The sequence below is a fragment of the Pyrus communis genome, chromosome 9, assembly GCF_041283825.1.
Source record: "Pyrus communis isolate YQ-2024b chromosome 9, ASM4128382v1, whole genome shotgun sequence".
Taxonomy (NCBI): Eukaryota; Viridiplantae; Streptophyta; class Magnoliopsida; order Rosales; family Rosaceae; genus Pyrus; species Pyrus communis.
Genome location: NC_142573.1, coordinates 2,016,354 through 2,040,840, shown reverse-complemented (window position 1 = coordinate 2,040,840; position 24,487 = coordinate 2,016,354). Strand labels below are relative to the sequence as shown.

The following is a 24,487-nucleotide window of genomic DNA, read 5'->3' as shown; positions in this document are numbered from 1 at the left end:
AGACCGGACCCAAAGGCTGAGCGAGACTCAAATTGGCCAATTGATCATCAGCAAAATTCATCTCACGATCGATATGTCGTGTATTACATTTCCGGTAACACAGTAACATCACACGACAAGCTTGAACCAATTCACCGATAAGATATTATCAATTGCACCATGTGATATCAACTCTAGAGCAATTACGGAATCAAACTCTACCGAGACGCTGAACGAGAGATTATTATATGGTACTAGAATAACATCACGTAGTTTTAATATGGGTGGATTATTGTTAATATTATAACCTAAGATATAAACTCGTTGTTCACTCATATTATAACATGGACTCACAAGTTACCAAAACTAAAGAAAGATGATGGTCACAAAATGAACGACTTTTTATTCACTCGTTCATAAATTATTGTGTGGTACTGGAATGTGGGTACAATGCATAGTAATGTAATTGCATCTAGAATATATTGTGGCTATAATTATGAGTAAGTGGGCACAAACTCAAAACAAGAAACTGTTTTGTTAGTTGAAAAAGGAAAGCCTATTAATATCATCCTCCAAGTCAAGGAAGAGACCAAACAAGACCATTGACCGAGGAAGGGAAGAGGCCGAAAGTATCGATCAATGACTGCGTTGCGGAGATCGTCGATGTCATTTCGACGGCAGGGCTCCTCCGGCCTCATTTGGGAGGATAAGATTCAAGTTGTCGAGAAAAAGCCGACTCTGAAGGTCACAGTTTCGATTAACAAAAGTGACGGGGAAGAACATCCAAATCCAGACGAAGGGTCTCGAGAAAGAAAGGATGCTGATTCACATTCCCCACCAGATTCATCTTTACGTTCTAAGCCTGCTCAAAGTGTTCATAAATGTTCGTTTTCTACTGTTTTCGGGCGATGTATGAGGCCTCCTGCAGCCTAGTTGGAACCTCGTTTTATAAGTGCCTCGCGGCGGTAATTATGAATGAAAATCTTTATTTCTTACTTTCTTACCTTGCACATCTGGAAAGATGAAATTATCGATCATCAGCGTGCAGATAAAAGCAGCAGCTTCCAGATACAATCAGTGGATTTAAATGGAGGGGAGGGAATGAGACCCGTAGATGCAGCAGCAGCAGGAGAAGGAGAGGAGAAGATTCTGGTTCTTGCTCCGATCTATAGCCAAACCCCTTGCTGCCAAGAAGCTGCAAACAGAAACCGAAAGCATACTGGACACGGAAGTATGAATACAGATTTTATCGTAGAACTTGTTTTTCAGTTATTTATTAATTTGAGGAACTCGAATCGTGTTGGGATTACAGAGACTTTTGATTCAAAACTCCTGGTAATGATTTATTATTGTAGTCAACTTTGTTCAACCGTATGCTGCATAACAAATGTTCAGGCAAGTCTTCTGGCTTGTTCCCCTATTTGAAAATCACAATGCATAGCACAGATTAGGCGTCGATCTTAAGTATGAGGTAAATACGCCATGCTCAGATTAACGAAATATATTGTTTACCTGAATTGTGAGACCAAAATCCAATACTGACAGCTTCATTCTTTCGTGAAACGCTTCAATACCTTTTCTAGAGATGTAGCTGAATCTGTGCATATCCAAATCGATCTCGAAGTAGTTTTCTCCCTGTATGAGTATGATGGACGGGAAAGAAAAGTTAAATGGGGATATATGGTGTGTTTTCCGATAATTATGTAGGTGGAGAATCGAAACCAAAAATTACCAAGTAAAATTCATGTTGAGGACGTGAAAGAACAGGTTTTTCATTGTAAGCATTCATTAGCTTCTTCTCGGCTGTGCTTAAATGAAGATCCTCCAAATTTGCCACTCGGCCCAAAATTTTCAATCTTTCCCTGAAGGGTGCAATTGTATCAACAGGGAATCCTCTAACTCTCTCCACTTCGTCATTGATTAGTCTCTGTCACGGAATTAACCAAGGACACAAAATAATTAATAAGCTATACATACTAAATCAACACGATGAGCGAGTCTTGAGTCTACTATGCGATAATCAGGAACCGGACACATCTAGAGTTTCATGCAGCTTACAGTGATACTTTCTCGGAAATGAGGGGGAAGCTCTTTGGAATAAGTTTCAGAAATCTTATAGTACATAACCAAGTTCATTCCTTCTCCATCACTATCGCCTTGAAAAAAATTGGCTGGATAAAGTGGTATCTGTAGCATAGAAGATTCACATAGAATTAGGGAAAAATTATGAAGACTGTTTAGCATAAGAAAAAAAGGATTTCCAAACCTAGAGGACGAACAGATTATGAAAATACCAACAGGTTCAGCATGGAACATTATTATTATCTAAAGCGAAACAAAATAAGAGGTACAAAGTTCAGGATAATTTTTGAAGAATAGGCACCTGAACATTTACAACAAGAATAGAAGGGACGTCTCCGGTGGTACTCACAACTGGAAGTTCCACAAAACGAGCAATGTGATCAATCTTTTTCTGAGATAAGAAAATATCAGCGGCAAAAGGATAAAATGCAGCGCAACTCGGAGCAATTTCTTTCTTTTTATCCCTGTCAAGCAAATGAAGAGTTGATACACACACAAATCAGACAGATTGTTCCAAGAAAAAAGAAATCGATCAATTCTATCAAAAGTACTAAGCTCTCACCTAAGATAATTTTTACCCCGGACTTTGAATGTGTTTGGCTCAAGAGGTGACCAACAATCTGGAATTCTCTTCTCAACGGGACAGTACGGAATTGTAGAACCGGCAAGTGGTCTTTTCGCAAGCGATCTGGGGGAAACTAACACAAACACAGAAGATTAAGATCAGCTGCCAGTCCACATTGTTAAGTAGCACGATTTAACATCACAACACTAACAAAACGGCAAGTATACGGTCAAAACTCACGTAATGGGGGGGTGGAATCAGCTGCAGCTGCAGCACTAGCAGAATGCCCTTCCCTCCATTTAAAGGAAAGGACTTTCCTCCTCAAACTTGGCGCGGCCGGGGTTATTCTTTTGTCGCCCAACGGGCTATTGGAAGTGGAAGGAAGACAAGGCAAGCAAGAATTTTGAAGAATCCCACAATGATCCAGTCCCTGCATCTTGTCCCCTCCGCCAATTTCATCCACGGTCACCTCCGCAGACACAGCGGAGGTGGAATGCAACGGCGGCGGTTTCAGTGCCAGCCGAGAAAGACCTCTCGGTGACGACACACTCAATGTGGATGCACTTTCCGACTCGTTTAATGACATCACATCTGCAAACCAATACAAAGCAACCCACTTTTCAACTCCACCATTCACTTCCTACAACTACTCTTGCACAAACTCGCTTTAACTACAAAATTCAGGCCAAATTCCTACGCAATTATTTAAAAAAATCGGAAAAAAAAATTACTGAAAATTTAGAAATGAAAATACCATCATGAACACTGTAAAATTCGTCATCTCGCTCCGACTCGATCGCCGAATTCGCATCAAAAAACGATGCATCCATACTTCCTGCCGGTCAGAACTCGTCCAATTAAATAAAATAAAAAGAAAAAAGAAAACCCAACGAATCAAAAGAGTAAATTAAAAACCTTGGAGTGTATGAACGGAGTGAGAGCGATCGGAGGCCGACGAAACGCGCCGGGGAATGACTCGCCTCCGGCGGCGGGCGCCGCCGTCATTCTTCTTCTTCTTCTTGAATCCGAAACTGCAGCCCTTCGGCCTCGAAGCACAAGCCCCCATTTCCCCAAAACTAAATTCCCTCGCTCTCCAATCGGATTGGGCAGCTTGTGCTTCGGCTACTGCTCCTCCACTCTCTGATCGATCGATTAATTAAAAATTAAATACTTAACTAATTAATTAATTAATCAAGATTCGACGCCTCTTTCTCTCTCGCTTGCGGCTTCGGAACTGGGCAGAGTTGGTGGGCGAGTCCTGTTTAGTGATTTTTCAGTGTCACCGCTATACGGACGTGTCATTATACAGCCGAGTTAAAAAGTTAATAATTTCAAAAATAAAATTAATTATTATTCTAATAAAAACACGCGATGACGCGATGTACTATCGATATTTATAACGCAATGAAATTGTTTTCCAGTTTCTGTGAAGCGGTCTTCACACGCATGAAATTGACGGCTGAGGGAATGCCGCGTGGCGGGGTGATCGTGATTGTGATGGCTGGACACCACGTGTTCTATGTGTTAGTGTATAGTGACGTGTCTCAGTTTGCGAGATCCCGTTTGGTGACGTTATTGGTGGATAGATTCGGACACGTGTGGACGCGTTAACAAGGCACCGGGTTCGAGGAAGGGTCTGGTTGTTGGGCTAGCCGACCAAAATTGTAGGCCCATCTACCCTTTTTCTGATTTGTAATGATTCGATAATAAAAGCCCACATATATAGGCCCAGCTCGTATTCAGCCCAATAGAAAGAAAAAGATAACAAAGTGAGAAGCTTTCACTCTACAGTCTACAGCTTGAGTTGGAGCTCTGAGCTCAGGGCGGCAATGGCGGTTTCATCTTCTCCGATCCTCTCTCCATTCCGAATGAAGATAACAGCTACGGAATTTGTCTCACCTTCTTCCACTCTTCCTCGCATCAATTTCTGCAACAATCGACGGCAATCACCTGCCGTCGTCCTCGCTTCCAGTAAACCTCGTCGTTTTTATACGACTCGGTTCATTCGATTGAAATTTCGTCGTTTTTATTAGACATTTGAAGGTTTTTTTTTTTTTTTTTTTTTTTTGTGTTGATGGTTGCAGAGTCGGAGAAAGAGTCGTGGAGTGAGGCCAAGAGAGTGTTGATGGAGCAGTACGGTTTCAACCCCGACGAAGCCTTATCTCCTGAGCCCTCTCCAAACGTACCCTCTCTCTCTCTCTCTCTCTTCCTTTAATCTGTTTGATTATGATTGGTGATATATATATATATATGTATGTATATATGTATATTTACGTTTGGGAATTGGAACGTTAGGGAAAGAGGAAGAAAAAGCTGAAAGAGTCTGGACGGGGCGTTGAAATTACACCAAAGGAGCCTAAGGCCGCTCGAACAACCCATAAGTTGCTTACTGTATTCAATTTCTCCAAATTTTGTGTCTTTCCTTCTTAATTTAATGCAAGTTAAGAACACATTTAGCTGCTACTTGTTGATTAGCGAAACGGAGGTATACAATAACATGTTTGGCAGTTGGAAATAGTGAAATACCAATTACAGTAATATTTCTTCAGTCTAAAATTGCGGCTAATGTTTTCGGCCAATGTAGGTGCTTGGAGGAAAGGCGCGGAGAATGAAGTTGCTAAGTCCAAAAGGTATGGATGTGCGCCCGATGATGGAGGTTGTGAAAGGTGCAGCCTTTGATATCCTGCAGGTAAGTAAGTGTTGTGCCTACGACATATGTGCTTGTATTCAACATTTGTGCTTGTAAATTAATATTTGTGCTGCAAATCTTAGGCTGCTGGTGGTTGTCCTGCATCTTTGAGGCCTGGCCGTTGGTTAGACTTGTACAGTGGTACTGGATCAGTTGGAATTGAAGCTATTAGCCGAGGATGCTCCGAGGTACCATTCATAAATTAGTTCATATCTCTTGGTACTACAAAATTGTTCAATGTTTAATACAATAGACTTATGTATGTACTTTAGTGAGTTCTCAATTCATATCTGGACCTACGACAGTCTAAAGCAGTCTTCTAATTTTAGGTGAAGTTGGGGTTTGAATGTGGATTTTCCTATGAATTTTTTTCTTTTGCAATTCATTTATTTTCTGTTTTTGTTGTACTTCGTAGCATATTATATCTTTTGTGTCTTTGGGTCAAGAACTTACATCTTGATGAATTTCCCACTTTCGACAATTACAAATTCCAGGTACATTTTGTTGAGATGGATCCATGGGTCGTTTCAGATGTTTTACGTCCAAATTTGGAATGGACTGGGTTTCTTAATATGTCAGTTATACATACTGTTCGTGTTGAAAAATTCATGGAACGTGCACAGAAACTTGCAGGTATGTGCTAATAATCTCTCTTTCTATCTTGCTCTCTGTGTGTGTGTGTGTGGTAACCATAGACAAAGGTTTAAGTGCTGATTAGAAGAGACCTCATTGTGCACAAACATTGTTATAATCTTAGATTCGTTATCGTCATATTTCTTACAACATATATACCATCTTTCATTCTCCTTTTGTATCCAGTCATTACAAAATAAAATCAATTTCCTGCAGGTAAAGAACCATTTGATTACATTAGCGTTACCCCACCGTATATGGAAGTTGACTATGCAGTACTGATGGATCAAATATCAAGTTCAGATCTAGTTGGAGAAGATACCTTTATAGTAAGTTGTGATTTTCTATTTCTGTTATTGCTTATATTTTTGCCAGTTCTTCACTAATCTTCCAAATTCATGGTCTAGGTAGTTGAGTACCCACTAAGGACTGACATGCTGGATTCATGTGGATGCCTTGTGAAGGTAATGTAAACTATCAGCAGTTTTACAATGGATAAAGCATTATGAAATGTGAGATAGTGATAGCTATCCGGACCTTATAACTGTAGAATGTTTGGGATGGGTTTAATTGCTAATGGTTTCATATGAAACTGCAGATAACCGATCGACGGTTTGGCAGGACACACTTGGCTATTTATGGACCCAAGTGGGCCCAGAAGAAGAAGAAGAAAGAAAAGTCACTTCGAGGAGCAGCAGTAGAAATTTGAAGGAAGTCTATCTATGGGAGGGGGATCATGGAAACTGAAATCTGAAACTGTGATGATTTTTCAGATGATGCAATTGCACATTCTCTAATGCCATGTCGAGAAGGTGAGCTTGTAACTTTGAGTCATGCTGCATCAGCTTTAATGAACTTGCATTGTAAGTTGCTGTTTCACGGGCAGTATATATGAGTTGTGTTTTCCACATGGTCCCATATATGTTACTATTATGTATATGTCCATATTGTTACATCTCTCTGATTTTTGGACCTATATATTGCAGGTCAAAGACTTCGGTGATAAATTATAGTTTCCTGGATGATCAACTACTGTTGAAATTGAGTTAAACTTTATTATGTTAAAGCTGAGTTTTGTCAAGAATGTAAGAAATCTGCAACTAACTTTGTATATATATTTCTTTTATTGGAAAGTTAACTGTGTAGGTAGAGTTATTCCTTAAGTATTTATCAACTCCCAATATCTGAGTTGCTCAAATTATTAGGTCTTATGACCAGCTTATCATTTGGTTTTGCATGAAATAATGGCACCAAAATTGGTCCATATCAATACCTGCCATATTTGTGAAGTCTTTTCTTATGTATGCAGGATATATATGTGCTACATAGTCATGTCCTGATCTTCCAATGCTATAGTTATAAATTTTGTTTTATAACTATATGAAAATTCTTTTCATTTTGATCGCAAGATTTATGTATACAAGTGCTTCATAGCCTAACTCTTGATCTACCTATACTATCGTCTTCTCTTATCATTCCCAAAATGTAGTTGATTTGTAGCATAACAGTTCCTTTAGAAATTCTTCAAAAATTGGTTTCCTTTATTTTTTTTTTTTGGCTGATGTGATGGTGGCATTATCTTATTCATATTGGTGTGTGGTCTTACTCCATTCAAGGCCGGTAACGGAGGTATAGAAGAGCGCATAGCATCTAGTATCAAATTGGTTGACCCCACTAAATGTTTTATGCTTCTAAGATCTAAGGTAAAGGAAATACTTTTGACTTGATTCTGTTGGTTTTAGTATCAGAGAATCAAACTGGGCCCTTGAAAGCACAATATATGTTCACCTAATAGAGGTGACTGTATGTAAAAGTACAAATTTCATAAAGAGAGGTGAATTTTGATCAAATGATGAATGGTGGGCGTTAATAAATACTTTGAGTTTTGTAATTGCAAGTTTGAAAGCACAAAGACATTGCATAGGGAGGGGGAAAACTAGTAGAAATCAGTAAGGCGTTATATCAGACATGTAGGGTACACTCATTTTGGACAGAAATACTAACTTTGAACTAGGTTCATGTCTTCATTGTGGGATGAGGGCTTGATGTTTGGATTCATTGTGACTTGTTAATCTCATTTGTATGTCAAATTGATTAGCTCACTTACACTCGCTCGCATATGGTGCATCACAAAGAACAAACATTTTCTGACTGGATATATTTGTAGAATCGGGTAGATAAATGTCTAAAATTCAAGTCAAGTTCAGTATTCATTTTTTCCTTTTACTTTCTGGCAAGAGAATTGAGTTCTTTCAGGTTTGTGATTGGTGATTATGTGTTTCATGTTCTAGGTTTTGCTACTTATACTCCAATCTTTGTTGAGGAAAGGGCAGTTAGCATTAAGTGGGCATCTCACAACATCTGAAAGTTGATTAACTTTTTTGCGAATGATTTAGATGTGGTTTGAAATTTTGAATAGCATCTGCATTGCTGCTTCATATCAGGAGCTATCTGCATTTCGTTGAACTGATGATATTTCATAGCTAATGTTTGCCCCATTTCCCCTCTCCCTTCTCTCTTCAGAACTGTGAGAAACTAATTGGGCTAAGTGGAAGTTGGGACCCAAAAAGGTAAATTGTTGTTGTTGGAACCCAGTTAATTAATAAACTATAGTCTCCACATGTACTTATTTAAGAAGAAAGAGTTGGGACCTTTTGGTGGACCGTATATCTCATATGATTGAAAGAGTTGCCCCCACATGTTGGTTTGAACCATAGTTCTTTCAATGGAGCCATGGATTAAGAATTTGTTGATGTAATACATATCTCTAGCCTTGAAAGTAACATGGAGAACTTTGAACATAAAGTAGTTAAAGCTAATAATTAAATACTATTAGATAGGTAACATTACTGGTAGCATTTCTTTATCTGTCACTAAATTTATATTGTCCGTCGGGCAAGCTGCCAAGCTTTAGTACACATCAGTTTCTGTAAGTAGTGACCATGGATATTTGTTCAATCATATATGGTATAATCGTCAGATTTCGTAAAAACACCACCAGGTTTTTTTCAGGTATCGATGTTTCTGATTCCTCGATTATTTGCGACACTTAGTGTTATGTTTACGGATTTGTGTCTGGTCCCCCCACTTGGATTGCAATGGCACGTCCTTTAACTGTCACTCTCTGGTTGTATTTCTTATAATGCTATGGTTGTTGCCGACATTGACGAGTCTGATGGGTAATCCCCTATTATACCCTTCTGGTGTTATGATTAATAAGAAGGTAGATTTTAGAGATGTACTTGTGTTTGCCTCTCCAGTTTGTATCTTTGTTACTGAACTTAGTAGATTAATTATGTGCTCACATCTCTTTATTCAACTCTTATTCCTCTATAAGCTTTCAAATTTTGCACATCCACATGCATTTGAATGAAACTAGTTCAAACTGTTACGAGATCATCCTTACTTGAAGACGCTTAAGGAGTAAGTAGCGTACACTTTTGTGATACATCGTTTATCATATATTCATGTGACCGACTGATGTCGAGTAGTGTTGCAACTGATTAGGGGACAGATATACCTTATAGTCCTCTAATGAATCGATTGCATTAAAGTAATTGCATACTTGATGGCTTAATTGATAGTTCTAAAGCATTTAGCTTCTTTTTGGTGGGACTTTTAAAACCTGTTTGGAGATTTCACCTCATTTTGAGGGCATATTTGGAAAATTGTCTAGTCGACTAAGACTGGTACATTATCAAGTCCAGAATACATTGATCTGAAACTTAGTGCCAATCCAATTTGCTATTGTCTTTATTTGAATGAAAAGTAGCATATGACCTTACTTTTTATTGTTAATTATTTCTACTTTATTACAGACAAGCATATGTTGAGATCCTTACGAAGCAAGGAAACTCTCAACCGTAGCCAAAGTTTTAGCCTGACGCATTTCTGTTTATTAGTATTATTATTATTATAAATATCATTTAGTTTCTGTTGTTTGGGTGAAGTCGTTTATATAATGTGGGTGAGGGCGTTAGGGTTTAGTTTAATTCAGTTCAGAAATCAGGGGGTAGCTTGTTCTCTGGAGCCAAGTATTCATCATAGGTGGGGAGGGAGGAGCTCGCGGGAAGCTAGTGTATAGGGTAGCTGACTCAAAGGTGTATAACCAGCGTGGGGTTGGGTGGGACCAAATACAGGGGGTCCCGCTCTGTTGTGGGGAGGGTCGGACAGGTTACGTGGTCCAGCAATTGAATCCTAGAATTTTCCGGTAGGGAGGGGAACAAACAAACCAGTAAAGAGGGGGTTCCAACTTCCTCAGTCCCGAATGTTATATGATAGGGTAGCTCCAGGCTCTATGTCTTTTAGAAACTTGGGAGTACGCAAGGATTAGGAGGACAGTGGGGTCCCCTATTAGCTGCATGAAAATACACAAACCAAAGCAGAGAAAGAGGGCATAAATGGACCCATTCAACACAGAAAAGGAATAATGAACTTTTCTGTTTATTATTATCCATTTATTCTCTTTCTCTCTCTCACTCACAGAAATACCTCTCATAGAGCACCTTCCTGTATGAGACTTTAAATAGAACCAACAACTCTACCCGCCAAGTTAAAGATCACCTAATCATTTGTTCAATTCTGTTGTTCTTTTTGCTCTCTCTCTCTCTCTCTCTCTCTCTCTCTCTCTGTTTTCTGTTTGTGCTTGCTTTTCTGAGAGTTCATCTTTGTATTCTCGCCACAAGCATTGGTCTTTGGGTACATTCTTTATCTTGGTTTCAAATGACCGGCCATTAGGCTTGGTGGAAAAGCCAGTAGGTAAAACTTAAAGCCGCAGGGGGCTGAGGAGAGATATATAATGGCAAGTGGCAGGAAGGTTTTAAGAGCTATGTTTGGAGCTATTCTGCTTTTGGGTGTCTTCTGGTTTTTCCTTGCTGGAATTCTTGTAAACCGCAGTGCCGAAAAACCAGCTGTTACAGTTTCATCCACCGAAATCTTCAAGCATTGGAAGTTGATTGGAAGAGAGAAGCATGCTGTTGTCTGGGATTCCACCTTTATTTACGTGAGCAAAAGAAGAGTGCCAAATGGACCCGATCCCATTCATAACAGGTACTTATATTTTCCTTTATCAATTTTTACTAGTATATTTCTCTGTAGCACTATAATTTACTGCTGCATACTTAAAAGCTGCTTAATTATGAGGGAGGGGACATGCATACTGAGACAGGAGAGAGAGACTTCCCTACACCCCAGATCAATAATACAACGCAATGTGAGGAATTTAAAACTCGTGGCATTGTATCATTGGTCTGGGACGCTAAAATGGCATCCCTGGGTGTAGGTAAGTCCTTTCCTACAGAAAGATCCAAAAGAAAGAAAACCAATATAGAGAAAAGCCAAATCACAGTAATTGGAAAGAGAATATATTGTTTCCATAAATTTCATTTCATATATTCGGTCTCTGGTTTTCGGAGACGCGACCGTGAACTTTCTTTGCCTACAAGTGGCTCACTGGCTTTGGTATCATCCTGAAATATTGGTTTTTTTTTTTTTTTTTTTTTTGTGGTGTTGTTTTGGGGGGTGGGTGGGTGGGGTTGTATAAAGAAATGCATCCCTGTTTCTTTCTTTGTTTGTTGGTATATTTTATATGGAAATTGAGGATTGTCTCCCTCTTTATTTAAAGCTTCTTTATATACCAAGCTTTCTCTTATTTTTATAAGGAACGCGTATAAAGGCCTTGGAGAAAGAACTTGACAACTTTTTGTTGTGGGAGGGAACATAAAGAACTAGCTTCTCCTTTTTCTTTTGATAGTTTTGTTAATATATTTACAGTGTCGATCTACTCTTTTTGCCCCATATGAATTCGAGATTAAAATTGGGGTATTAATTTTAATCTTAGGAAGGCTTGGTGCAAAACTGAGCGCAGCGGCATAGTATTAAACTCTTCATAATCGGCATGTTTTCCCAATTTCCATACCATTTGCTCGCCTCATCTTTTTAGTGCTTTCTTTTTTGTGTATACAGAGTAGTGAAGACTAGACAACCACCTACGCGAGCCTAGACATGCGGAGTTTTGAAGCATCAGAACTTGGCAGCAGGCATGTACAATAAGTTAATTATATATCTGCAGTCTGCATTTTTTACCCTTCAGTTAGTTATCATTTTCCCCGCCCGTAGGAATTAGGACTTGTGGAGTGATTAGTTACTAGATTTTTTCGGAGAAGAATAAGCTTAAGCTCACTAGTTTGATCGATTTCCAAGTTCCGAGCATTGTTGCAGACTCACGGTAAAGTTGTTCGTGGGCATGGAAAGAAGCCAAAGCTTTATCTCAAACAAACTATACACGTTCAAGAATCTTGAGAAAGATAGAAACAACTTTTGAAATGTATCTCGATGGTATTTGCTTAAAATGTTTTGGAGACAAGTTTATGGAGTGGATTTTGCTTTTGTATTGAAAAAAAAACAGACCAAGTCGATATACTATAAGAAAATTGGAACACCGCCCGAGGAAAATCCTATTCTGGTTCCACACGATGTGAGAGTTAGCCTGTTGAAGCCTCGGTCCCCCATACAATATATGTTGATGTCACTCGTGAATATCTCACTCATCCTGTGATCTGGCACTGTACGTATTGGAGTATTGGAGAGGAGTGGGCTTGTTACTTGTATGACTCATTCATCATTCCTCTCTCTCCTCTTTCTTCAAGTGGCTTTTGTCGTTTGTGTTTCCCAAGTAAAGCAGTTCCCTCTCAATAAAGGTTAGAATCCTTGAATAGTGTTTGTGATAATGTTGCCGTTTCATTTTAATTTTAATTTTTTTTTTCCAAATTCATGTTTAAAAAGAAAAAAGTTGAACGCGCGGGGCCTGAACTTGTTTAAGAGCGTTCATCGATGTATCTGATATTTGGGCTTCGAATCGAATCCCCTCCTTTAACTTCGATTGTATCCAAAAAAGGTGGGTAGAACATAAAGCATAACCCACCAATAAAAATTAAAAAAAAAATTGATTTAAAAAAGAAAAGGGAAAAAAGAGAAAGTAGAAAGAAACGCATCGAGTTGAATTCAAAGAGATGATGAATATGCAAAGTGAATAATCGAGTCCCTCTGGGGATCTCGTGGCTAGAGCCGACGGGTCGTGCAATCCAGATCACTTGTTCAAATCCTATGGTTCCAGAGGAGAGAGGATCCTTACTGGATCTTTTTTTGTAAGGTTTCTGAGAATCTTTCAATTACATTTGTTCATCTTATATTAGGTATTGTTTATATTCAATTTTAAATAAAAATTTACATTGATTTCTGACCACACGATATACGATGAATGACTATGATTGGAGGATCCCCAGGATCCTCACAAAGAGGATCTGTCGAGGATCCTCCTGGCTATTAGTCTATTCCACTTGTCATACAAATCAAGAGTCCAAATCTCTGTCTATTAAAAACGGTCTCGATTACTCTGTTCGTTGGTTCCGGACTGCGAGATCCAAAGACGATCTGAATTGCAAAAGTGAAAACGAAGGAGCTAAAAAATGTGGAATTTTGCTTTAACTTTTGCTTCCTTTTGTCGTTTGATTTTGATTGATTCGAGAGAGGGAGAAGGAAGACTGGGTCCAAAGTCTCTTTTGCTTGTTGCATGGGACACAGATTCCCCTCCCGTGCAGTGCCCGTTCCCTTCCCTTTGCTTTGCTTTAAAGAATCAAGGCAGTAAAAAGAAGATTTTTTCCCCTCAAACTATTCCACTCAAATTAACACTACTTAGACAGACAAAACTAACGACATTGTCTGCACTCTTTCAAATATAGAGGTGGGGGCATTTACTATTGCAAGATCCACCTGTATTAAAGAGTCGTTGATATAATCAGTTTTGTACGGCTAAATAACCGTACTTGTAATGAACATACACAAAAGTGGTAATGGCACTATGCATGACAAATCTTGCAGGATTGTTGCTGGATGTGAGGGTTGGTCGTTCGGTTATATAGTGTCGATCGACCAGTTACTCACATCTAGCCAAGCACTCGAGAATTACTAGTGATGACATTGGTCAATTAGAAAGTATAATGGCCCAACTCATCTCATGCTACTATTTGTCAATGATGAAAGTTGAAATCAAGGTGGTGCCGTGCTGAATGTGGTGATAGTAGCAGTGGCCTAAGTCTACGGATTAGACTTGGACTGCCTGCCGCACACAACTTAAATTCTTAGTGGTATGAAAGGATCAGATTAGACTACTGTATTCAGTGCCTCAGACTATTTCTTTCCCACTGTGTTTTGTGATTCCAGCTGTTGTATAACTACACTCAACACCTCTATTTCTAACCTTGTAAGTTCGGGGGCATGAACGATTTTTCTACGAGTTTCTATCGCTGCTTAACAAGAAAGAACTAGCATATCCCGGTTGTGTGCAACATGTACAGCCGGGTTCTTCTCCTGCTCGATGCTGATCTACCTAAATAATTGTACGGAAACCATCAATCTACAAACCCCATGTTGCTCCTGTACCAGTCGGCATTTAAAGTGATGTATAAGAACTCGGAAGTGGACACCAATTGGTAATGTGTTACCACTTTGGATATTTTCATCACTGAATCCAGCTCCTAATGAGCATGTCTAAACAAGAAGTAGAAAGGCTCGGTCTGTATCGAATGGGTCCAGCTGCGCTGTTTCTTTGGTTCTAGCCTAGCACCCAGGTCGGCATCAGTTCTATGAGTTGTAGTTCAGGCCTCTAAGCTATCCACAACTCTTTTTGCGAATACATAAATTGATCATCAACAGTCTTTAAGAGTGAAAACAAAATCTTGTTTAAATCATGAACACAGTTAATATGCAAAGGAGGTCGTAAGAAGTTGAAAACGGTAGAATCAGCACGCGACACAAAATCTTGTTTAAATCTGAACAACGAGAATGTGAAGGTCACAGTAGTCTATCGAGTCCAGCACGATTCAGATAAACTTAGACGTTCTGAAATATTTTCGTTGTGTCAAGCAGTAAAAGAAACAGATTGAGCAGATAAAATGCAAGGATTTAACTGTTTGCATATAATATATTACACTGGAACTTCCATTTTTCGATCTTTAATTCCAACTTTCTATGGCGAAAAACTGGAAAGCATATTGCAAACATCACTGGATTTAAAACAAATAGTTTCGTGGGATGCAGGACCTTAGGATGTTTATTGTATTATACAGCTAACTAAAAAATAAGGAAAAACCGGCTAATTAAAATAGAGATCACATCGTACCATAGTACCATTTACATATATGAACCTTATAATAAAACTTACCTGAATACGGAATTCTGTATCCTTATTCAGTATCTGGCTTGCGAAAGAGCAATGGAAACTCGTCATCTTGTTCCCTGAAACTGTGTTCTTTGCTCATACTCTTCAATGCATGGTAAACCTGGTACATAGACCACCTGTCCTTAGGCCGAGAAATCACACAACTACTAGCAATCTTCAGAAACTGCAAAATTTCCTCGTCATGCCCTTTTCCGATGAGAGCTTTATCGATGGCATCCTTGGTTCGACCAGAATTATCTAGATGATTCACCCAATCCACAACATTGCCCTTATAACCTTCATCAGCCGTGCTGACTTCGAGAGGCTTTTGCCCGGTCGCCAGCTCCAGAAGCACAATTCCAAGTCCATAAACGTCCCCTTTCAGTGAAGCAACCAGAGTACTCGGATACTCTGGAGCTACATAACCGAGCTCTCCCAAGTCTCCGTTGACGAAACTGCTCTCCTTAGGATCAGAAGCCGTGAGCGTTGCCAATCCAAAGTCCATTATCCTAGCATCAAAATCCTCGTCGAGGAGGATCACATTGGAGCATATGTTCTGATGCATAATCGGAGGTTGGCAACCGTGGTGAAGCCAAGCAAGTCCCCTGGCAGCACCCAAACCGATCCTAAACCTAGTCGGCCAATCCAATCCCTCACCGCTTCCGTGCAACAACGAATGCAAAGTCCCACTCGACAAGTACTTATATACCAAAAGCTTTTCCTCCTCCACAATGCAGAAACCCAAAAGGGGGGTCAAATTCGGATGCCTAAGCTGTCCTAACCGGTTCATCTCCAACCGGAACTGCTTCTCAGCGAGCTTACAAGCACTAAGCCGCTTAATGGCCAGCGCCGACCCATCAGGCAGCAGGGCCTTGTAAGTAGTCCCCGTCCTAGTCGAAATGATCTCATTTTCGGGGCTAAAATTATTGGTAGCCGCCATCAAGTCCGCCAACTTAACCTTCACAAGTGGCTTCTGAAACAAGGAAACTTGAGTAAGCCTATGAGCTCTCAACTTTTCAGCCCAATCTTCCCTCGCAACACCAAAGCCTCCCGTCCTCCGCTGCTTACTCAGCCTCAAATGGTACCACCACCACAGCCCCAAAGCCGCCAGCAAAGACGCAGCCGCGCCAAAAACTCCGGCAGCAATTATAATAGCAAGACTCTTTTTGCTCAAGCCACCACACTTGGACCCGAGAGGCCCGCCGCAAAGCCCGCTGTTCCCGGCAAAATCCGCCTTATCAAAATCGTCGAGAAACGAGGGGATAGCTCCCTTCAACTTATTATTCGCCACCGAAAACCTCTTAAGCCTACCCAAGCTAGAGAATTCATAGGGAATCGGACCCGTAAGCTTATTATCTGAAAGGATCAGATTGTTCAGATACTTACAGTGCTGTAGGCCCGGCGGGATCGGGCCGGAGAAGTCGTTCCCGGACAAATCCAGGGTCACCAAAAAGGGCAACCAATCGCAAATATCCGGCGGAATCGACCCGGAAATATCGTTGCTGCCGAGATCCAGACTCGTGAGGCTGGCGCAGTACTCTATCTCCTTGGGAACCGCGCCGGTGAGCTCCATCTCTCGGAGCTCCAGTTTGACAATCCGATTCTCCTTATCGTTCCAGCAGGTGACGCCGACGAACTTGCAGACGACTCCTACGGTGGTGTTCCGGAAATCCCAAGACGCCAGCTTCTCGAGCGGATCATGCAGCGACTGCTTCAGCCCCCGAAGGCACCTCAAGTCGTCTTCGACCACGGCGGCGCAAGAGCAGAAATAGGTGCTCACACAGCTCAAAAACAACACCGGAATCCAAATCCTGGCTGTACGGGAATCCATATCCGGCCAATTCAGCAGGTAACAGATTGTGGGTTCTGCTCCTTGAGGTCTGAAATGCTCAAAGGTCCGGACTTTTTAGTCAAATTTGCGCGTAATCTGTGGGGAAGAAGAAGGTAGGCTTGTAGAGAAAGCGAGGGCCATTGACTTCTCTGCGCCCTGTCTGAAAGTCGGAAATTACCAATTTACCACTACATTCCAGGCAAATAGTGGCATGGAAAATTTAGGGTTGAATTGGACGAATCTCTGCGAAATGTGTGACTGAAAATTGAGTGTTGAAAATTCTGATAAAGTTTTAATCTTGGTTTAGTTGGCAGGTGTTTAATTTAATTAACTTTAATTGAGGGATTATTTGACCAAAAGGGGCTGCCTACTAAACTACATAATGAACCGAATATGATACTTCTTTCAATTATTTAACTAACTTCCAATTAGTTTCTAATTAATGTGTGTTTTATTCTTCTGTATTGATTTGTCCCTTAGTGCCCAGCCAATCAGGGTTTGGGAATATGCATCATTGACTTTGACTGCCACTAGCTTGTAGATTGAGAGATATTTTTTAAGAAAATTAATAAAAAGGTTTAAAAATTTTGAATTTTAACGGTAATGATAAAATAAAGGGTAGAGTGCATGGTATCAGGATTGAGTTTTTAGTGTAAAAATATGGTTTTTCATTAAAATAAACAGTACCGGAAACATTTAGTTAAAGTTCCCTATTTTTTAATGTGTTCGGAATATGAGCACATACTTTGGACATTGTTTAAAATGACACTTAAAAAAAATTTATATTATGACATTCAGTGTCTTAGGCCGTGTTCTCGATGCATTGAGATTTTTTTTCATTGATAGAATGGAATTTATCTTAGTATCGCTCCATTTGTCAAATTTGTTTCCCTTCTATTTTGGTCATATCTTTATTTTTGTTTCATGTGCTTTTTTTTAGTCAAATGACATTCAGTGTCTTAGGTCGTGTTCTCGACGTATTGAAATTTTTTTTCATTGATAGGATGGAATTTATCTTAGTATCGCTCCATTTGTCAAATTTGTTTCCCTTCTATTTTGGTCATATCTTTATTTTTGTTTCATGTGCTTTTTTTCAATCAAATTTGTTTCATATTATAACTACTTGCGTTTATTTTATTCTTATTTCGTTTACCGTTGATATCATATATGTATACATCGATAATGTGTTAGCCCTTTGCATTCTTATCCATATAAATTGAATTACTCTACCAAATTATCTTGTAAAACAAAAACTAATATCAAGCTATTGAAATTATTATGTAATATTGACAATATCGTGAAAATATCACCGACATGAGAAGAAATTGACTTACTGTCAATCTCGGTGTCAATATTCGGAAAAAAGAAGAAGATTTTATTGGCCGAAACTAATACGTGCGCTTACATTTCTTTATTAACTTTTAACATTCAAGAAATAAAAACATTTAAAGTAAGATAATCCTAATTCATAATTTCACACTCTTTCGATCGAAGATCTCGAAAACAAATTTGGCGATATCTAACCGACTCCTATCGTATGAATGCGAGTTGAATCTTTCCTGGCCCAAAATATACTTTGACATCAAAGCCCAATAAATAACGAAAACGAGGCCCAATAGAAGCCCAGTAACACTCCAGCGGAGACGTGACCTTGACCGCGCGTTTACAGAAGAACCGCGACCCGCGTCGTATTAAACTGTCGGAAACAGCTTTATGCCATCAGTGGGCCCCACAATTTTCCCTCCTTGCGCGCCTAAACGGGTGAAATGACCAAACTAACCCCCAAGACCTAACTGACAGGGGCACACGCCATACAGGCACAGCTTAACAAGTAACAACCGAAAACCTCCCCCCTTCTCTCTCTCTCTCTCTCTCTCTCTCTCTCTCTCGCCTACTCTTTCACTACTCTCACTAGTTAGTTGGCCCCCAAGAGAAAATGGACGACGAGGCGCAGGTGAAATTCCCAACCACCTTCCACCACTACTGGCGGCGCCGCTGCCATCGCCGCCTCAAATTTCAAATCTTTTCATCTTATATTGTAAAATCCGGTGCTGATTTACTTTGGTTTGTGGGTGATGATGATGATGATGCAGAAAATGGAGGCTCTGAAGAAGGCGTACGCGGAGATAATTCTGAACACGGCGAAAGAGGCGGCGGCGAGAGTAATGGCATCGGAGCGCAAGGCTCTCCGGTACCAGCACGATCTGCAATTTACGAAAGACGAGGCGCTTCGCGTGCTTTGCCGCTTAAAGCAAATGCTCGATTCCAAGGTTTGCTTCTTTCTTTTTATTCTTTTTTTTTTCCCTTCTGAATTTTGCATCCTTGAAGTTTAAAGTTTTTTTTTTTTTACTAGTTTTGATGATCGGATTCCTGTTCTTGGTTGGAAAGAGGGTTTTTTTTTCATTTGTCAAAACCAAATGGAATCATCAATCTTGAATCTTTGTGATTTTGTTTCGATGGAATGTGAATGTGTTGGAATTCTGGAGGTTGTAATTGCGATTCGTTTTCGCGAAAGAAGCCATTTTCTGTTCTATTGAACTTAGATGATGCTTCACTTTCGAAATTTTGGTGAACATTTATTTCGAAATTGGGTGTCTTTTTGTGTGCTGTAAAAGCAGTTTTCTATTTCCAAAAGCGAAGGCTCTTTGTTAATCTTTAGGTATACTGAACTTTGACGAGAATCTTTGTAATCTAATTTGGATGGAACGTGAGTGTTTTGATTTGAGAGTAATTGCAATTCGTTGCTATGAAAAAGCCTTTTTCGGGTATTTTTAACTTTGAAGAAGCTTCACGTTTCAAAAAGCAAGAAATCCCTTTGCATCTTCTGTTCAAGCAATTAAATTTTCCAAAAAGCTAGATAGTATTTCCCAAGTGCTAACTACTTGTTCGACTGTCAACTTCGTCGTTTAGGAGTAAGCTCTTTGTTGATGTTTAATCAATCTACACATTTTGAAACTCCTGTGATGCATCCATTATGCCTTGTCTAAATTTGCAGGGTTTACTCCTTGTGATGTTTGGTCGTTTATACTTGCGTCGTCTGGTATTGCTTGAAGGTTCTATAGATTCTCAATGTAATATACCCACGTGCAAATTGAGTGATGCAAGAGTTTTTTGTATATGTTATGGAATTTATACTGATCACTCACTCATTGTATTTACTTTAAGTGCTCTTACTTAGTGGACATTTCAATTGACGCAGACAAGTGAAGCAGAGATAACTTCTTTGAGCCAACAAAGAAAGATTGAAGAGCTTGAAGCGCAGCTCCAAGAAGCGGAGGATATCATAACTGATCTGAGATCAGAGTTGAAACAAGTATGGAGTGAATTGGAGAGGGTAAATAACAACCAAGTGAAGCCTTTGGACGAACAAATGACGATTGAAGATGCATCATTTTCCTACAATCCGATACCTGAGCCCATCATACTATCTTCTTTAGCTTCAGAACATGAAACTATTCCAACTTCTGGCCCGAAGAACATCGAAGTAAATAGAGGTATTGAGCATAAGTGCTGTAATGAAATGAAACGAAGTGTTTCTGATTTGGATAAATTTTTTGCACCTGACTCTGACCTTGCCTCAATAATCATGAGACCCAAGGAGCCTGAGCTGCTCAGAAATGGATGCACACAGAGAATTCGTGCTTTTGAAAGAAACTTACTTGATGATAAACCGTTGCCCTCTGGATATGTAGACAATAGCATTTGCCATGAGAAGAATGAGTTGGTCATCAAAGCAAATGACAAGGAGGAAGAAAAGTGTGATTCACCCTCTTTTAGCGACAACAGCGTGGAAGTAGTTAATGGCCCATCTTTGGAAGAGACCAAAAGGAATGCTAAAGTGCACACATTACGAAGAAGGCAGACTGGATTTGGGAAAGCCAAAACCTCGGGCCGATATCGTCCTAGTGAGCTCATGAAATCTCACCAACAAACTTCTGTTCCTTCTCGTTGTAGAGTATGTTCGGTCAATGGAAATGATAGTTCTCAAAAAGAAGCTTGCATCCTGCCCTCTATCGAGACCAAGAATGTAGACATGAAAGGAACTTCCAGTGGGTTGGAAGAAAGTTTGCAGCATAGTAGCTGCTATTTCATGGACAGAGTTAAGAATATTCCGAAGGGAAAAAGAAAAAGGAAAATGAAAAGTAAGGATGACATTACAACCTCACTCACGACTACTGATCAGCCATCTTCTGTTCTGTCCCGCTGCAGGACTTTTGCGTATTTACTTTATGGTGGTGTGAAATCTTGGGAAGATCAACCAATCACAACTGAAAATGCGGCTAAGATGAAGCCATTGCCCCGTCTGGATCGTGGGTTGAGATTAATGAGAAATGATGTGGATCCTATATCAGGGTCAGCTAGTGTCGCGGTGAGCATGAAGGGGATGAATAAATCTGGAACTGTCCAGGATGCAGCAGACAAGGACATGGAGTTGATAGATGTGCCTGTGTTGATGACGGAAAGTGATGGTATTGAGAATTCAGAGGCCCCAAGTTCTGAACTCGACCTTTGTTCTGTTGATGTATCACTAATGAACTCCGAGTTAAAAACTGTCAAAGTGTCATTGATGAATTCTGAACTAGAACATGTGAATGCATCATCGATGAAATCTGAATTAAAAGATGCAAGTGCATTATTGATGAGTTCTGAATTAAAAGACGTCAGAGCATCAGAAAAATCAAATGGATCTCCTAGTCATGTGGACAACAGCAGACTTCTCAAGTACACTTTCCAGAGGAAGCGCAAGAATTCTTCAAGGAACCCTGGTGAAGAGATCACTGCTAAGAGGAGGATGGAAGAGAAAGAACGTGTTGCACAACAGCCACAAACGACAGATGAATTATCTAGGGACAGCCGGCGACTGGCTCAGGTTGCTCGACAGGTTGGTTGCCAACAATCCTTTTCTTCATTCCAAATTTGAATTGAAAACTGAGATAACTTGACCTTATTTTTCATATCCGTGAATTGTATGAGCACGCCAATAGGTTGGGGAGGAAAGTAGGTCACTGTGCACTGTGTTTGGGAAAAGTTTACTTAGGTTGCTCGACAGGTCACTGTGCACTGTGTTTGGGAAAAGTTTACTTAGGTTGGGGAGGAAAGTAGGTCAATTAGGCAACCATGAATCATGAAATGTGTTACAATTCACGCATATTTGTTAAATTTCACAGAGCAAAACAAATACAATTGGATATTGTAATGTTCCATTGAAACTCGGGATCTTTGGTTGAAATGACCTGAAGTATATTGTAGAGCTTTAATCCCCAGGGCGAGAACTATAACAAGATTGCTAAATACGGGAACTTAGCCGCTGTTGCCTCCAAACTTATTTATGCTTTGATATATGGTTTGTCTGTGAAATCTTTATTTTTGGGGACTACACTCTATAATCTATATGCTTGTTAAGTTACTGCTACGGGGTCATTGATCTCTCTTAATCTTTCATTTGTTGGCAGCTCATATCATTGTCTGGGAAGAGATGGGATTAAGAACCACGATCAGAGGTAGTTTTCGAAGGATGTTTTTTGACAAAAATTTGACAGACAATTGGCTGCATAGCATCAGGGGAGAAAGAGGGAAAGAGAGAGAGGGGGGGCAAGAGAGATTTATAAAATCTGCAGTAATGTCCATTAATTCTCAGTTTTTCAATACTATTTTTACAAATCCAATTCCTCTCAAAACTTCTTCCAAGATGCCTCCAAACATTTATCGTCTGTGATTTTCAGTAAGCATATTGCAAGCTGACGCTTAGAATGTTTTGTATCTCATTCTCGTAGCACAGGAAGCTGCTCGAACAAGTCATCATGTGAGTTAGATCAGTTTGGTTAAAGATAGTGTGTCCGCCTGCTTGCATCCGATTCAATCCCCTCGGAAAATTAGAGCAGTTTAGAATGATAACCACTTCAGTGTCTAGTTTCTGAAAGTTTGGGCCATTTCTTGTTTACTTGATTCTTTTTTCTTCTGTTTTGGTCCGCAAAGGGTTCAATCTAAAAACCGATGCAATTCGCTACCAAATGTCTGCCCACAGCTTAACGAGCTGATTTTTGCATTTCAGCTCGTTAAGCTGAAATCAGGTTCAATCTAAAAACCGATGCACTTCAGTGTCTGGTTTTAGATAGTTCATGTTTTTTTTATTTTTTATTTTTATGTCCAGACCAAATCAGGTTCAGATTGAGCGGTTTGGTTGGTTGGACCATATTAACGCCGGCACTTGCGTTTGAATGTACTTTTAAAAACACGCGACAATATCAAGACTGAATATTGATTGGACGAGAGATTCTTGTAGACCTGTAGATTGAAATCTCTTCTTTCTATGAAAATTTGAAAAAACGCAGGAACCCAAAAGAACCAAAAGAATGATTCTCTGGTGCTGACAGCTGCTGCCGCTGACGGCGGTGACGGTGACGGTGGTGGTGATGTATATTACGGTGCGATGTGGGGTCGTTTTTTTTTATGATGAAGCAAACAGGCGTGCTTTTTCGACCTTCACGTTTTATAATTTCGTTGCCCCTCCTTTACGCGGCAAGGCCCGCTTTTCCGAGTTCCAACTTCCGATTCGAGTAAAAAGGCATGTGCCTTTCCTTACTACTTCTCTAGAATTTCGCCTAACCTAAGCTTTAATTAACTTAAATCAAACTAGTATTTGTCTACCCACTTTATGTGTATGAACATATTTTTTTAGAAAATGAGAAGGAGAGAGAGAGAGAGAATGTGGGAGGAGTCAGAGGTTTTTTGTTTTTTTTTTTTTTTTAATAGTTAAGATATTTTAACATCACCTGGAGATGAGGTTTCAATAAAAAAAAAAAAAGTAAAGTTTGAACAAGTGAAATTACATTATTGCCCATTATTTTATTTTATTTTTGTGTGATAAAATGCTAATTTGTCTTTTCATTTTTTCTTGATTGACAAAGAGAATTTTATTAATTAGTAGAGATAATTTTCTTCCATTTTCATACAAGCAAGGAGAAGATCGACCTTGATAATCCCAAAAGTAATGACTTTTGTTTTGGCTGGCTGGAATTTAATCCAGCGCCAAAATTAAGAGAATTTTTTTTGGTTTAACAGAATATTTTGTCACACAATCTCATTCATTACTTTAAATTATGTAACGGGTGAGATGGAGTGATGAACATATTTGATTACGTGTAAGAATGTCTTTAAAACCAAATATAAAAAAACTTGCATGGTTAAATCTAAGGTCGAGAAATTGTCCAGAATATATTCCTGCATGACTATGACAACACTCATATTGAACATATATTAAGAGAATTTAGCAAGCTAAGTTTCCAAAGTCAAGAAAACATTTGAGTGTAATTGAGGATATCCTCTATCATACTTACTCCTCACGTAATAGAGAAACAGGAGAAAAACTTATATGAAACATGTTCACCGTTACGTGGTGTTATTTATCCAATAATACATTGTCATGTGTCAGTTTTTCCCCACACAGCAATGTATCATTAGATCAGTATGCTACGTAGCGGTGCACATGTC

General features: G+C 39.6%; 3 protein-coding genes, 1 long non-coding RNA gene and 1 pseudogene across 8 annotated transcripts; 3 read left to right on the top strand and 2 right to left on the bottom strand.

Moving 5' to 3' along the window:
• Positions 1-361: 361 nt before the first annotated feature.
• Positions 362-3,994, bottom strand: LOC137739100 (uncharacterized). 2 transcript variants are annotated; one of them, XR_015966325.1, is made up of 10 exons: positions 3,542-3,994; positions 3,381-3,461; positions 2,867-3,217; positions 2,624-2,759; positions 2,363-2,525; positions 2,038-2,166; positions 1,712-1,906; positions 1,492-1,614; positions 984-1,396; positions 362-908 (listed from the first exon to the last, which is right to left on the bottom strand). XR_015966325.1 is itself a non-coding variant. In XM_068478590.2 (9 exons), the coding sequence occupies exons 1-9, from the start codon at positions 3,690-3,692 to the stop codon at positions 1,286-1,288; spliced, it is 1,440 nt and encodes a 479-aa protein (XP_068334691.2). In that variant the 5' UTR covers positions 3,693-3,994; the 3' UTR covers positions 362-1,285. The 2 variants fall into 2 exon arrangements, 1 of the variants encoding a protein (XP_068334691.2); XM_068478590.2 differs by having other exon boundaries at positions 362-1,396.
• Positions 3,995-4,363: 369 nt separating this feature from the next.
• Positions 4,364-8,615, top strand: LOC137739660 (uncharacterized). 3 transcript variants are annotated; one of them, XM_088699735.1, is made up of 11 exons: positions 4,404-4,597; positions 4,711-4,808; positions 4,922-5,017; positions 5,211-5,315; positions 5,399-5,503; positions 5,810-5,948; positions 6,165-6,277; positions 6,356-6,412; positions 6,547-6,760; positions 6,935-7,033; positions 8,472-8,615. In XM_088699735.1, exons 1-9 carry the CDS (start codon positions 4,456-4,458, stop codon positions 6,655-6,657), a joined length of 966 nt encoding a protein of 321 aa, XP_088555861.1. In that variant the 5' UTR covers positions 4,404-4,455; the 3' UTR covers positions 6,658-6,760; positions 6,935-7,033; positions 8,472-8,615. The 3 variants fall into 3 exon arrangements, with proteins under 3 accessions (XP_068335415.1, XP_088555862.1, XP_088555861.1); XM_068479314.2 differs by lacking the exon at positions 8,472-8,615 and having other exon boundaries at positions 4,364-4,597; positions 6,935-7,093; XM_088699736.1 differs by lacking the exons at positions 4,922-5,017; positions 8,472-8,615 and having other exon boundaries at positions 4,403-4,597; positions 6,935-7,093.
• Positions 8,616-10,856: 2,241 nt separating this feature from the next.
• On the top strand, positions 10,857-12,030 carry LOC148694009 (uncharacterized). The gene is made up of 2 exons (XR_015966399.1): positions 10,857-10,997; positions 11,913-12,030. It is a non-coding gene; the product is annotated as an uncharacterized LOC148694009 (long non-coding RNA).
• A 2,856-nt stretch (positions 12,031-14,886) lies between these two features.
• On the bottom strand, positions 14,887-17,375 carry LOC137739804 (inactive LRR receptor-like serine/threonine-protein kinase BIR2 pseudogene; annotated as a pseudogene). The gene has a single exon (XR_015966398.1). The product of XR_015966398.1 is annotated as an inactive LRR receptor-like serine/threonine-protein kinase BIR2 pseudogene (transcript).
• Positions 17,376-18,791: 1,416 nt separating this feature from the next.
• LOC137740299 (uncharacterized) lies at positions 18,792-22,748 on the top strand. Its single transcript, XM_068480159.2, has 4 exons — positions 18,792-18,950; positions 19,090-19,266; positions 20,196-21,878; positions 22,450-22,748. The coding sequence occupies exons 1-4, from the start codon at positions 18,933-18,935 to the stop codon at positions 22,480-22,482; spliced, it is 1,911 nt and encodes a 636-aa protein (XP_068336260.2). The 5' UTR covers positions 18,792-18,932; the 3' UTR covers positions 22,483-22,748.
• The last annotated feature ends 1,739 nt before the right edge of the window (positions 22,749-24,487 follow it).